The following is a 13,993-nucleotide window of genomic DNA, read 5'->3' as shown; positions in this document are numbered from 1 at the left end:
GGGAAACTGGGAATGGAGAAATTCGCATGTAAATAAAGAAAATATCTAAAATAAAAAAAAAGAAAATCTATTTCCATCTTTACCTCCTTTCTAGGGAACATTAAATCAAGTGTGGTAGTGCATGCCTTTAATCCCAGCACTGGGAAGCAGAGGCAGGCAGACCTCTGTAAGTTCAAGGCCAGTTTTGTCTACATCGTTACAGGCCGACCAAAGCTATATTAATAAGACCTTAACTAAAAAATAAAAATTATTGCAGTTACTTAGGGATTTATTTATTTTTCATTTATGTGTATGAGTTCTTTTGTTCAAATGTGTAGGTCTGTGCACCATGTGCATACCTGATATTCACGGAGGTTAGAGGAGGATATCAAAGCCCCTGGAATTGGAGTTATAGATGGGTTGTGAGCCTCCATATGGATGCTGGTAATTGAAGAATCCTCTGCAAGAGCGGCCAGTGCTTTTAACCACCGAGCCCTCTCTGCAGCCCCGCTTACAGTTATTTAAAACTCCTTCCTCAGGAACCGCCTCACTGTTGAAACCATTATGTCCTTTTTGCCTTTTGATTTTTAGTCTTTTTGCCCAACTATATGACACAATGCTTTAAAACTTGTTGAAGCTTTAGCTGGTGTTACTTTACTCCCTTGGCTTCTAGACTAGGAGATGTCTATCTCAGTGTGGTGGCTTGGCCTTTTCTGTCTTGAGCTCAGCCCTTCAAACAACACCTTATGTATGGTCTAAGGAAGACGTCTCTAGTTAGGTTTTCAGCAGCTCAACACAGTTCTGCATGTAGACTCAGCAGGTGGATCAGCTTCGCCTGTCTTAAGTGAGGGTACTACTGTGAAACAGCAGTTTTGCTTTCCAAAGTCTCTTCTGGGTTCTTGAGTGAGTTTCATTCCAGGGACCTACTGCAGATTGGGGCAAGCAAGAGTGAAAGATGAGGGGGTGCTTTAGAAGATCTTAAAAATGACAGGGGTGGTAGATTTTCTCTTGCCTTAGAAGTTTGTGGCAGCATTTAAAGCTTTATTAGCTACAAAACAATAAAGCTAAGAAGGAGGAATTATCTCCTTGTAACAGGTCAACTTTAGTAAATTCTGCCATGTGCTGTAGTTAAGAAATGATTCTCCTCTTGCAGATCGAGGAGACTGGCAGAGGGAAAGAAAGTTCAACTATGGTGGTGGTAACAATGCCCCCTGGGGAGGCGACCGGCACCACCAGTATGAGCAGCATTGGTATAAGGACCACCACTATGGTGACCGGAGACATATGGATGCCCACCGTTCTGGAAGCTACCGACCTAACAACATGTCCAGAAAGAGGCCGTATGAGCAGTACAACAGCGACCGAGACCACCGGGGACACAGAGACTATTATGACAGGTGTGTAGAAAAGGGTGAGAGGTGAGGCTCTGACTTGTTCATGGGAAGAAGGATGGTGATGCTTATACAGGTCTCTCCATCTGATGCATACTGCATTTCTCCCATGTGTCAGTTACAGATCACTTGTCCCTGCTATGAGGACATCCTCAGGATACAGGAAGGGAGAATGCTTTTTCAGATGTATTTCTGACTATGTGTATGAGTGTTTTGCTTACATGTGGGTATGCAAACTGTATGTGCGCCTGGTACCTCAGGAGGGGTCAGAAGAGTGTGTTGGATCTCTGGACCTGGAGTACAGAAGATTGTGAGCTGCCGTGTTGCTGTTGGGAGCTGAATCCAGGTCCTCTGCAAGGGCAGCAAGTGCTCTTAACACCTAAGACATCTCTCCAGCCCCACTCCCCTTTTCGAAAAGTGTCACTTTGTTCTTGAAGAACTTTATACATGCACAGAGTATGTGATTTTGGTAATTTCACCCCATTACCCTCTCCTCCCTCTCTCAACCTGTTGCAGTCTCCCTTCCAGCAGGCCTCCTTTCTCCTTTGATGTCTTTGGTTGTGATCCAGTGAGCTTTTTTATGCTTGCTGCATGAGTTGAGGTAGGATGTTATTTATGGCACGGGCAACTTAGGAGTATCTCATGCATTGCTGGAGAAAATGACACTGCTGTCCTGGAACCCTTTTGTGGTTTTATTGTATTTTTAAGTCAGCATATAATGTGTTCGACATCACTATGGCATTTTTGAATAAAGTTGGTTCTCCTCCTCCGTCTCTTCCACCCTCCTACTATCCCTGATCTCCCCTTATTTATGACTCCCCCCCAAATTCTTTCCCTTTTTCATGTCCCATGTGTCCTTGAAGCCCCATGCCACCCTACTTTCGCCTCACGTGATATATCTCCTCTTGGTTGCCTTTCTAGATTCATAGAGTTTTCCTGTGCTTAAACCCAACTACATGTATACATTATGGGGCAGTGCCCACATATAAGGAAGAATATTTGATTCTTTTCTTTCTGAGTTTGAGTCACCTTGTGTAGTATCATACTTTCCAGGTCCATCCATTTTCCTGCAAATTTCAGAGAGGCAGAATTAGGAGGATCTCTGCCAGCCAGCTTAACCTAATCAGTGAGCTACAGGTCTCAGTGAGAGATCTTGTCTCAAAAAAACAAGGTTAGGGCAATGAGATGTTTAGCTGGTAAAGAAGCTTGCACTCAGGCCTGATAACCTAGTTCAGTCTGCCTATGTATGATGGCATATGTGTACACACACACATGCACAGTGCACACAGAGTTAATAGATGAATAAACTAGTATGATACTATTTCTTTAAAAGGTGAATGGTGCTTGAGGTATGTTAGCTGAGGCTAGCTTCTGGCCTCCACATTCATGTACCTCACACACCTGAATGTGTGTCCACACATTACCTACACATGTGAATATGCACAATGTAGACTCAACCTCAACAATAGTAGTTCATAACATGGCACATGAAGTGGGTACCAGTCTTTGGTCCTTGCCCACCTGGATTCAATAATTTAAGTTAGCCTTTTGAAGTTGTACTTCTCTACAGCCATGCAGTACCATTAGTGAGGTAACAAGCCGGTTTCAAATTGTGAGTTGGCAAATGTGAAAGGAACATCATGGTTTTACCAGACTTTCATTCAACATCTGTCTGTTGATTGAACTTCTTAGCACCTGTGGACTTCCCTGGGCTGATGTTATGCTTTGTGTTTAGACTGCACTGTGAATTTAAAGAGGGGCAATATTTATACAGCATTTCTGTGTCCTGCTGTTGTTTTGGGAGATCTGCCATTTAGATGCGTAGCTGTAGCCTGCATTAGCCAGCTCATAAGTGAGGGTGCACGTTCCCTGCCTGCTGCTCTCCTGTCATCTCGTCTGGCTCCTCTGTGAAGGTGTGCATTTCTGCCTGGTCTGTCCTTCTGTCCTTTCCTTCTGTTCACTGAGGTTGCACTGTGAGGACGTGTTATTTGGAAGGGTATTTTTGCTGGATATAGTTTTCGATTACCAGCTTCAGTACTTGCGATGCTCCTCTATTGGCTGCTTGTATGCCTTCTGACAAAAAGGCCTATCTTCTCCTTTTTCGTCCTTATGGATGGTTACTGTTTCAATCCTGGCTCTCCTTCCTCCTTCCCTTTTTATGTAGTACAGAGATTAAACCCAGGCTTGAGTACACTAAGCATGCGCTATCCACTCAGCACACTGAAGCCCTGACTTATTTTTCTTTGTGTTTTTTCTTTCTTTCTTTCTTTTTTTTTTCCTGAGACAGGGTTTCTCTGTAGCCCTGGCTGTCCTGGAACTCACTCTGTAGACCAGGCTAGCCTCGAACTCAGAAATCTGCCTGTCTCTGCTTCCCAAGTGCTGGGATTAAAGGTGTACACCACCACCACCTGGCCTTTTGTGTTTCTTTAACTCAGGAATCACTCAGCTCTTTGGATATATAGGATTATCTATTTTTTTTTTTTTTAAGATTTATTTTATTTATTTTATATGTATGAGTACACTGTAGCTGTACAGATGGCCGTGAGCCATCATGTGTGTGACTGCTGGGAATTGAACTCAGGACTTCTGCCAGCCCACTTGCTCTGGCCCTGCTCGCTCCAGCCCAATTCACTGCAGCTGTCTTCAGACACCAGAAGAGGGCGTCAGATGTCATTACGGATGGTTGTGAGCCACCATGTGGTTGCTGGGATCCGAACTCAGGACCTTCGGAAGAGCAGTCAGTGCTCTTACCCACTGAGCCATCTCACCAGCCCAGGATTATCTATTACACCTATAAATCTGAAAGATTTTTCAGTATTTTCCAAATAATTTTGCCTGCTACTTTCCATGCCTAGTAATTTATTAGATGCCCTATAAAATGCCACTGACAGCAATATACTTCTGTGTGCATGAGTGTGCAACACACAGAGACACACACACCTCCCTCTACCTGTCCTGACATTGTTTATTTGTTCCCTGTGACTTCTTGGGTTTATTCATCCTTTTGAGATTGAGATATTCTTTCTAGCATCCTCTGTAGAGCTGACTTAGTGGTCACAAATTCCTTCAGGACAGGCTTTCTCAACCTATGGGGCACATCCCTTTTGGGGGTTGAGCAATACTTTCACAGGGGTCACCTAAGAGCAATGGAAAACAGAGAGATTTACTTTACAATTCATAATAGTAGAAAACAATTAAGATTCATAAATAGTACAAAAATAATTTCATGAATGGATGTACCACAACATGAGGAACTGTATTAAATGGTCTCAGCATTAGGAAGGTTGAAAACCACCACTTTAATCTGTTTTACTGTGAATTTTTAATTTTATTTGTTTTTAAAGATTTGTTTTTACTTTTATTTATGTGTAGGCATTATGTCTGTTTGCATGTGTGTGTATGCACACACAAGTGCAAGTGCTCCAGGAACCCAGAGGCTCAGATCCTCCTGGAAGTGAGCCTCTTGACTGACCTGGGGCTTCTAGAAGAGCAGCATGTGCTCTTAACCACTGAGCATCTCTCTAGCCCCTCTCCTTCAATTTTAAGAGATCGTTTTGGTGGGTATAGTGATCTGGCTAACACTTGTGATCTTTTAGGACTTGGAAGACATTTTCCAAGCCCTTCTGCTATAAAGATTTCTGGCATAGTCTATTGCAATCAGGTGTTTTCTCATTGGCCTTGCTTTACAGGCAACTTGGATTTTCTTTCTTGCTTTCTTTAAATATCCTTTGTTCTATACTTTGAATGTTTTAATTATAATATGTTATGGCATTGTTGTTTTTTGTTTTGTTTTGTTTTTTTCTAGTCTCGTTTGAGATTCTCTGGGTCTCTTGTACCTGGGTGAGCATCTTCCTTAGGGTTGGGGATTTTCTTCTTTGAGTTTACTGAAGATACTCCTGATTCCTTTACTATGGTATTCTCCTTCATGCCGTCATTTGCAGGTTAGGCCTTTTAATGGTATCCCAAACTTCTCCTATGTTCTGTTAATAGTTTCTTCTACAACTTTTTCTTGACCTTTATCAAGTAATAAGTCCAGTTTCTCTGCTCTGTCTTCCGTCCGACTCTGTTAACATGATCAGTTCTGTAGCCATGGTTTTCCACTGAGAGTTTTAATTGGCTTATTGAGGTTTAATATCCAATATCATTTCAGTTTGGGCTTCTTTCAACAAGTAAAAGATTATTTATTTATTTGTTTGTTTGTTTGTTTATGTTTTGGATCGACTCTCTCATTCCATTAATCTTTATTTTTTGAGTTGTTTGCTCGAAGTGAAATTCTCTTAAATTTTTTGGAAGTTCTTCCAAGTCATTTTGCACAGGAGCCATTGCTATAGATTTGTGGTTTTGGAGACATGTTGCTTGTTTGTTTATTTAGTTATTTATGTGTTATTATAGACATGTTGCTTATGTATTTGCGTGTGTGTGTTTTGTTCTTTTTTGAGGGTCGCATAACCGGAGTTGGTTTTGGTTGAGCTTTGTTGTTGTTGTTGTTGTTGTTGTTGTTGTTGTTGTTGAAGTCACCTTCCTTGAGCAGAGGAGTTTACATTGCTCAGGACTCAGCTGTGTTGGGAGTGGAGCATCCTGTGTTTGTCTGGTGTTTGATGCTGTAGCCCTCATTTTGCTTTTTCTTTTTGCTTGTCTGCTATCATCCTGATACCTTCAATTGTGGTTAGGAGCTTGGAACAAGTTTCCTCTGCCAGTGTGGACTGCTTGTGGGTCTAAAGGTCTTTGACAATTGGAGTGTCCCAGTCAGGCAGCTGGTAGGACTCTGGGTCACATGTGGTGATAGGAGTGTCCCTGATGGGGAGTGGTCTGGGAGCTAATGAATTTGGAGAGAAAGAGGAGCAAGAGGAGGTGGCAGTCCCAGTAAGGAGCTGCCTGGTTTCAGCTGCCGGTATGGTGGGGGTCTAAGTGTGTGGGTAGCCTACCTCACGTGCTGTAGAGAGGCCCTGGGGGAGTCAGCTTGTAAAAGAATTTTAGGCAACCTTAGTGCTGAGTATCTAGGTTGATTTTGGGTTTTGCTGCTGTTAGTAATTTATAAATAGGTTTTTAAAAAAGAATATATCTTTTTCTCCTGAGCATGGTAAAGAAATATGAAAATATTTCTAGTTTTGTTCTCCTGAAGGGAGAGTGAGTTTACTGAGCTTCAAAGTGTGCCTGTCATCGCAGGATGCCTTTTACCAACATGTGTGAGACAACTGACTGTTTATTGGTCTTGTGTCTATGTGTGTGCTTTGGCTTCCTGGTAATATAAACATTAGTCTCTGGGTGTATATGAGGAAGTGGAAGCAGAAGATGGGGAAAGCATTAGGAATCTGGCTTTGTCTTTCAGCTGATCTTTGCATCTCTCTTTCAGGCACCATCATGACTCCAAGCGGAGGAGGTCAGATGACTTCAGGCCCCAGAATTACCACCAGCAGGATTTCCGACGAATGTCTGACCACAGACCCACCATGGGTTACCACGGCCAGGGGCCCTCAGACCATTACCGCTCTTTCCACACAGACAAGCTGGGGGAATATAAACAGCCCATGCCTTCATTGCACACTGCGCTCTCAGACCCACGCTCACCCCCTTCCCAGAAGTCTCCCCATGATTCCAAGTCGCCCTTGGATCATAGGTCTCCTTTGGAGAGATCACTAGAACAGAAAAACAACCCAGATTATAACTGGAATGTTCGGAAAACATAAAGGACCACTCCTGAAGGGGAGAGAGCACAGTAGTCATCGAGCACTTGGGCGTTTTAGTCTGATGCAGCTGTGGCCAGTGGTCAGGCTGCTGAGCGGAGTTTCTGGATACGCTGCTGCTGACTCCACTGACTTGGCAGCTGAAGGAGCACTTGAAGGAGTTGGAGGCCTTTGTCTGCTGCTTTGGTTCGGTCTCCACTTCTGCACTTTGGCACCCCCACCCATCCTAGCCTATCATGGCCTCCCACCCCCATGGGTGCTAGGAAGAGGTGACTTTATGTACCAGCTTCCTCTGTGAAGGAATCCAGGATCTTGAGAGTCAATGAATGTTCTATTCAGCATGAGTGACCAGGGCAAGGACCTGCCAGACAGTGTGTGATTGGTTCACCATGACACGCTGCTCATGGGAAGTGGGGGCACAGGGTGGGTTTCACACTGCAAGACTTGAAAGGGGAGCAGGCATATCCCTTAGCTGTGTTCTTGGGAGAAATGATACACTTGGTCTCATTATGTGAAGTGGGCCGGGGATAACGAGACAGGGAAATGGCCGCCACCGTGGCCTCCTCTCTGCCAACACTAATTTTCCCCACACTATCTTTGTACATTTCAAAGGTTTGGTCTTTTGGGTGGCATCCGTTTCCCCTTATTGTCAGGGAAAAGTTGGATCCCTCTGGCTGATTTAGAGTACTGTGACTTGGGCATTGCTAATGCTAGTGTGGGGCTTACTTGTTTGGGGAGTGGGCTAAGTGGGTGTAGGGGTGGAGATGAGGGTGGGGATAGTATAACCAGGAAAAGAGGAATCCCTGGTGGGTTTCTGATTCCTGTGGTGAGGAGGAGATTCACAGGTCCGGGAGATGGAAATGGAGGTGGCCTGCTGATGAGATACCTGCTGGTGAGCTCAGATATGGGACATATATGCAGATAGGGGTCAGGGTTCATTGACAGTGCCAGCAAGCACGAAGTTGTCAGTATTGAAGTGGGTCAGTGAATTGTAGCTGCACCTTGGTTCCTTTACACAGCTTGAAGGGCAGACTGCACAGACCCAGATATCTTGACAGTTGAGATGTGGTCAGGTGAAAAGCTACATTTCCATTACCAGTCAGAACTCAGTAGAATCAAACCTTGTTACTTTAAGAGCTGTAGAGTATAAACCTTAGTTAATGTTTCCCCAAATCACAAGCATCCGTGATGGGGTAGCCAAGTTGTTAAGATGGCAGGAGGCTGGTCAGCATCAGGGTGGGTCGGATTGTGGGACAGATGGGTTGTATCATTGAATGGCTCTTCTCAGTGTGTAGATACTGGGTTGGGCCTTGGGTTTTACTCACTTTCAATATAGCTTGCCAGTATTGTTAAGATATCCAAAGCTTTTCTAGATGGAGACAGGAAAACTGACTTGAACATATGGTAGGTGTGCCTCTGTAAGAGTCCAGGCTCACTCTAAGTTGATGAAAAGTCTTGTTTGGACATATGCAGGGTTTGGCTCCCTGAACACTCTTGGTGGGGTGGTCATCCCAGGCAGAGTACCATTAGTGACTTCCCCAAGACAAGCATGAGTTGTGCCCTTGAGTGAAACATCTGGCCATGCATGGTTGTGGTGGGCCATTGCTTTTGCTGCTTTAAAGCACCACAGACCTGGATGGTGCTGAGTTGGTCCCTGCAATGAGTGCTTGGTAGACCATCACCTTCCAGGCTCCTCATGGCACCGGATCCTTCACCTTGACCATGTGCATGCATGACTTACAGTAGAGCCCACTGACTGCATGGGAGTCCTCAGCTAGAGTCTGCTGCCTGGTGGCTTGCTGGACTTCTCAGTCAAGGCTGAAAGGTCTGTTTTGGTCACACAGTGAAAAGTGAAGCATAGATGGAGCTTCTCCCTGATCACAGTGACACTGTCTGTGTTTGATTTGCTGAGCTCTCGGATGCTGGGAGTGTAGCAAGGGCAGGAAGTACCTCTGCAGAAGGCGGAGGCCTTGCCTTTCCACATTCACCTAGGTCTTGTCTTTCAACTTGTCAGTAGAAGTTACAAATTATTCTCAATGCTGTCTGTCTCATCATGAGGAAAAGGGAACTTCCTTTTGTTCCTATTCAGGACTTTGAGGGTATAGTGCCATAAAATGTAGCAAAGAGCCATCCGGGCCAGATCAGTGTTACATTGATTCTAAGATTACAGTATCTCCCATCAAACATCTGCTGTAGGTGATGGAGTGTATTTGAAGAGGGGGTGGGAGAAAGGAAGCATTCCTCTTGTTAAACCAGTATGTGCATCATATGCTTACCGCAGAAGTTTGCACAGGTAAGAGAAGCTGCCAATGGAGTTCTGGAGAGCCTGGCTTTGGGCAGCTCATTAGTGGGGAAGTTACGTGTGAGTGTTGTCAACTCCTGAAGTCCTATGATGCACTGTGGCCCTAGAAAAGGAAGGTGAAGCCTCTGCTGACCACTGTGTCCTCTCGGACTTGGGGAGCCTGCAGGAGCCCAATCTGATGGTCCTTCCTTATACTCTGTGTAGTCATTCCTTAAGCCCCACAAAGGGAGCGCAAACATTTCTCACTGTGCTGCTGATGTTCTGACCTGGTGTGTCTGACAGTTGCATCAGGCTTTGCAGAGCAAAGGTGATTCACTTAAGTGTTCACGCACAGCAACACTGAAATCCTACAGACCAAACCCACTTGTCAGCAGGAGCCATGGTCCAGGCCCAGCACCTGTGGCCTTACAGCTGAGGCCAGCTGTGTTGGGTAAGAGAGCCATGCCAAGGGTCCAGGCTGCTTTACTCCATCTGTGCCCTACCCACTTGGGGACAGGTGGTTTTTCTTGTAAACTTGTGGACTTTTGAAACCTGTTGACTAAACAGTAATTAATTTATATTTGTGAAAAATGCCACTGTCCTGGTGATTTCTGATGTAAATAATGTTGTTTATATAGTATGTATTAAATTTTCCTACATTGTAAAACTGCTGTACTTTTGATTTTTTTGTTACTAAGGATTTTTAGAGTTGGGCTAACCAGTTACTTTCTGGTGTGAGGCAAGTGCCTCGAAGATGCCACTTTAGTCTCCCTCCCTGGCTAGCTGCAAGCCATGCGTCCAAGCTTGTTCACAGCTTGGTCAGGGGAGATATTTTAAGTTGCATTTTTGTTACTGGTTCTGAATGGTTTTCTGTCCCTGAACAGCCACAAGCTACAGACAGCTGTGTACTTCAGGGAGTGGCATGGAGTCATTAAGCTGATTAGTCATGAAGGGCCGCCCTGATCTTCCGTAGGGGTCCTGGGGAAGCCTGCCTCAAATATCCACCTCTGTCTAGAAAGAAGTGAAGACACCAGGCCTACAGCCTACAGCAAGCTATGTAGTGTAGTTAGCAGTTGGGCTATATATTCTCTCTCTCTCTCTCTCTCTCTCTCTCTCTCTCTCTCTCTCTCTCTCTCTCGTGATTTATTCACAGTCTGTGTGAGGGTGTCAGATCTTGGAATTACAGACAGTTGTGAGCTGCTGTGTGGGTGTTGAGAATTGAACCTGGTTCCTCTGGAAGAGCAGCCAGTATTCCTAACCACTGAGCCACCTCTCCAGCCCTGGCTTTTATATTCTTGAATGCAGAAAAATGCTTTTCTTATGGAAACAGTGACACAAATGTTCACTTGCAGTTTGGCACAGAGGCGGGCTCAGCTCTGACATGGCCCAGACAGAAAAGGTGGCCTGGCCTGTGATGGAAATCCTCCTGGGATGGAGTTTAGAAGAATCTTGCCCAACTTGTACATAAGTGTCTTTGAAACAAAACTCGAATCTTTATGATTCTCTTAATTCCGAATGCCAAACAAACCCAAGTGTCCACTCAGCAGGGAGAGGGCAACTGCTGGGACTCCACCCTGGTAGTTGCACCCTTAGGTGCAAAACCTGGCCTAGCAGAAGGCAGCTGGATTTGTAATGCTTGTAGTTAGCGCCGGAGTGGAGAAGTGTGGAGAGCTGTTCTTGTGCAGAAGTGGCTGGTCCTCTGCTTCAGGACGCAGCTGGAACAGTTCCGGGAACCTTTTAGGAACAAGTGCTGTGACAATCTAAGTGTTACGATTTACAACAGTGACCAGGCTTCAAAGCCCACTGCTGCCAAGATGCCTGCCTTTTCCTGGAAGCTGCAGGCCTTCGCCTCCCAGCCCCTCCCTAGTGGGGACTCAATGCTTGGTGAACACCACAAACCCTACTCATTAGTGCCAACAGAAAGGTCACTTACTAAAAACTTAGGACCAGCTGTGTGCCAGAACAGTCGATGGCTTTTAAAGGAGCCGTCCTGGCAATTCCATCAAGGCTTTAACTAAAAGCCCCGTCCGTCATACTTCAGGTCAGAACCTTCTTTGGTCCATGCTGCCTGTTGGCTTGCATGGTTGTTCTGTGGAGTAGGCTGTAGATGCAGCTGGACCAGCTAAAACCTTTCTGTATAACCCTGATCATAGAGGCGCCCTGCCCAGGCCCTGCTTATGAGACTCTTCCCTCAAGTGACAGGTCCTGGGGATGTCCTGGTCAGTTATGTGTCCAAGTGGCTTGTCCCTGACCACACTGCTCTCTGGCTTTATTTGGGAAGAAAAACAATGGTCTTCACCTGCAATGTGTCCAGAATGAGCAAGCATAGAGAGTTCACATGGGCTCTCTGCCTTTCCTGGAATTCTTGCTAACTACAGGCACCATTGAGGCGTTTGGGTGGCATAAAGGAGTTCACAGAAGTCAGAGTGTCCCCCCATTTTTATCTCTGCTGGGAAGCATCTTCAGTTGCAAATCCATGTGTTGTATGAGTGCATACAGGACAAAGAGAAGACCCGAAGACTACCAGGAGGGAGACAATGTTCCGTCCTTGGTTGGGGATGGAACCAGAGGACTGCTGGGTAGGTTGGGGCGACTAGGACAGAGCTTGTCCATGTCGGAGGGCAGGCCTTTCCCAGCACTAAGCTCCGGGAAGAGGAAGAGGCTTCTGTAAAGCCACAGCTTGCTCTGGAACCCAGCAGGGAGGGAGCCATCCAAAGAGCTTCAGTGTCAGAAAGACAGTTCAACCAGATCCTGGAGACAGGCTGGCTGTCCATCGGAGTTCTGAACCAGAAGCATGGGCCCTGCCTTTCTGGAGTTTATTTTAAAGGTGAGGTGGGTACTCTAGACAAGCAATCTATAAGCAGACAAAATGTCACCTAAGGGAGAAAATAAGCAAGGGGCTGGTAGCCCACCTCAGGCAGAGGGCTCGCCTCCCTTCTCCTCTGCTTTCTATCTCAGGGTGCATTACAAAATGTGTGTCCTGTTAGCCCCAGCAAGGGCTAACAGAGGTATCCATGATGAAGGCCCTGCAGGATACATAATATGTGCTTGGCTGGTCACACTGTCAGAGAGGATGGTCGGGCCACTAGAGGCACTGAAGGTGGAGACCACTCCTGCAACCTGTCCATGTTTGCTTTCTATTTCAGAGATAAACACAATGACCTGTAATTTTAATTTTTTTCAAATCCTATTTATTTATTTATTTATTTTGGTTTTTTGAGAGAGGGTTTCTCTGTGTAGCCCTGGCTGTCCTGGAACTCACTCTGTAGACCAGGCTGGCCTCGACCTCAGAAATCTGCCTGCCTCTGCCTCCCAAGTGCCGGGATTAAAGGTGCGCGCCACCACTGCCCTCAAATCCTATTTTTAATGATGATTCTTAAACACTTTAACCTTCCTTGTAGCCCACCACCCACCACAGGCAGTGGAAAAGAAAGGATATGGGAGCGGGGAGTGAACCTGTTTAGAAGTGGTTCTTTGGAGCAACTCCCATCTGTGTTGTCTGGAAATCAGCAGTTCAGTTCACAGGTGAGCAGGCAGCTGCAGCTCAATCCACTCTCAAACACCTCACAGATAAACCAGCAGTCCAGTTCGGTAGAGTCAGGTTAGCAACAGCAGTGACAGGACCTAGCAGAGATGGCCAGGCCTCAGCCTTGGCTCAGGTCAGCAGGAGGGACCCAGAGGGACACCAGGAGAAGTTCTCATCTGTGGGTCTCTTATGGGAAAGAAAATCAGTGAAGATGAGAGACCCACAAGCATTGCACAGCTAGCTGTACCAGCAAGCCAAGCTGCCTTCGTCATTCTGGGGAGTCCTACTTTATGCCCTCCAAACAGCACGTGTCCTCCATGTGTCTTGCCTCAGCACGGGCACCCAATCAGTCCAAGTCCTTGAAAGTGGCAACAAACTGCAGCACACCACCAGAGGTTTTTGGTGCGTTTCTCTCTATGGCGTCCCCACAAATGCAATGTGAGGTGGACCAATACATGCCTGTCATTAGCAAAGAATCCTTCATCACATGTCCTTTCACGTGCTTGCTTTAGCAGAAAATCCTCTCTCCTGTGTCTGCGTCAGCTAAGTATTCCTTCACGAGTCTGCCTTACCCTTTCACACCTGTGTTCACATGTTTGCCCCAACAAAACACCATCCAACTGTCTTTCCATAGAACCTTCATGTTTCCACTTCAGTGACCAAAAGAAACTTGGGGAATGAAAGGGTTTGTCTCATTTTAGCCCTTCCAAACATGAAGAGAAGTCAGGGTGGGAATTTGAGGCAGGAACTAAAGCAGAAGCCAGAGGAGGAGTGATGCCTACTGGCTTGACCTCTGTGGCATGCTCAGCACTGGTGGTACCACCCACAGTGGGCTTGGCCCTCCCACATCATCATTAATCAAGAAAATGCCCCCACAGACTTGCCTATAAGCTAATCTGATGGAGGCATTTTCTTAAATAAGGTTTCCTCTTCCTGCGTGACTAACTAGCACTCCCTAGGTGGGACCATCTCAGTATCTGATATAACTTGTCCCAGAGTAAGTGTAATTCTAGAACTGTCCTGCAGATGGAAGCAGATGCACACCTACCACAGATAACCCACATGCTGCCCAGGTAGAAGACAACTCTGGTTCTTCCAATGTTTAGATCTCTCTCTCTCTCTCTCTCTCTCT

At 45.8% G+C, this 13,993-nt stretch overlaps 1 protein-coding gene across 7 annotated transcripts in view; it reads left to right on the top strand.

The window, feature by feature from the left end:
• Chd2 (chromodomain helicase DNA binding protein 2) overlaps positions 1-10,002 on the top strand; it is a 118,360-nt gene extending 108,358 nt beyond the window's left edge. For 5 of the 7 annotated variants that reach the window (XM_031386987.1, XM_031386988.1, XM_031386991.1 and 2 more), the window contains 2 exons: positions 1,133-1,376; positions 6,724-7,057. In XM_031386987.1, the coding sequence (XP_031242847.1) occupies positions 1,133-1,376; positions 6,724-7,057 (578 nt within the window). Of the gene's footprint in view, positions 1-1,132; positions 1,377-6,723 lie in introns of all 7 variants that reach the window. The other 2 variants (XM_031386985.1, XM_031386986.1) reach the window with 1 other exon arrangement.
• The last annotated feature ends 3,991 nt before the right edge of the window (positions 10,003-13,993 follow it).

Source organism: Mastomys coucha, unplaced genomic scaffold, assembly GCF_008632895.1.
Source record: "Mastomys coucha isolate ucsf_1 unplaced genomic scaffold, UCSF_Mcou_1 pScaffold21, whole genome shotgun sequence".
In the NCBI taxonomy this organism is placed as follows: Eukaryota; Metazoa; Chordata; class Mammalia; order Rodentia; family Muridae; genus Mastomys; species Mastomys coucha.
The sequence above is the reverse complement of the archived record's forward strand: the minus strand, read 5'-3'. Positions and strand labels throughout refer to the sequence as shown.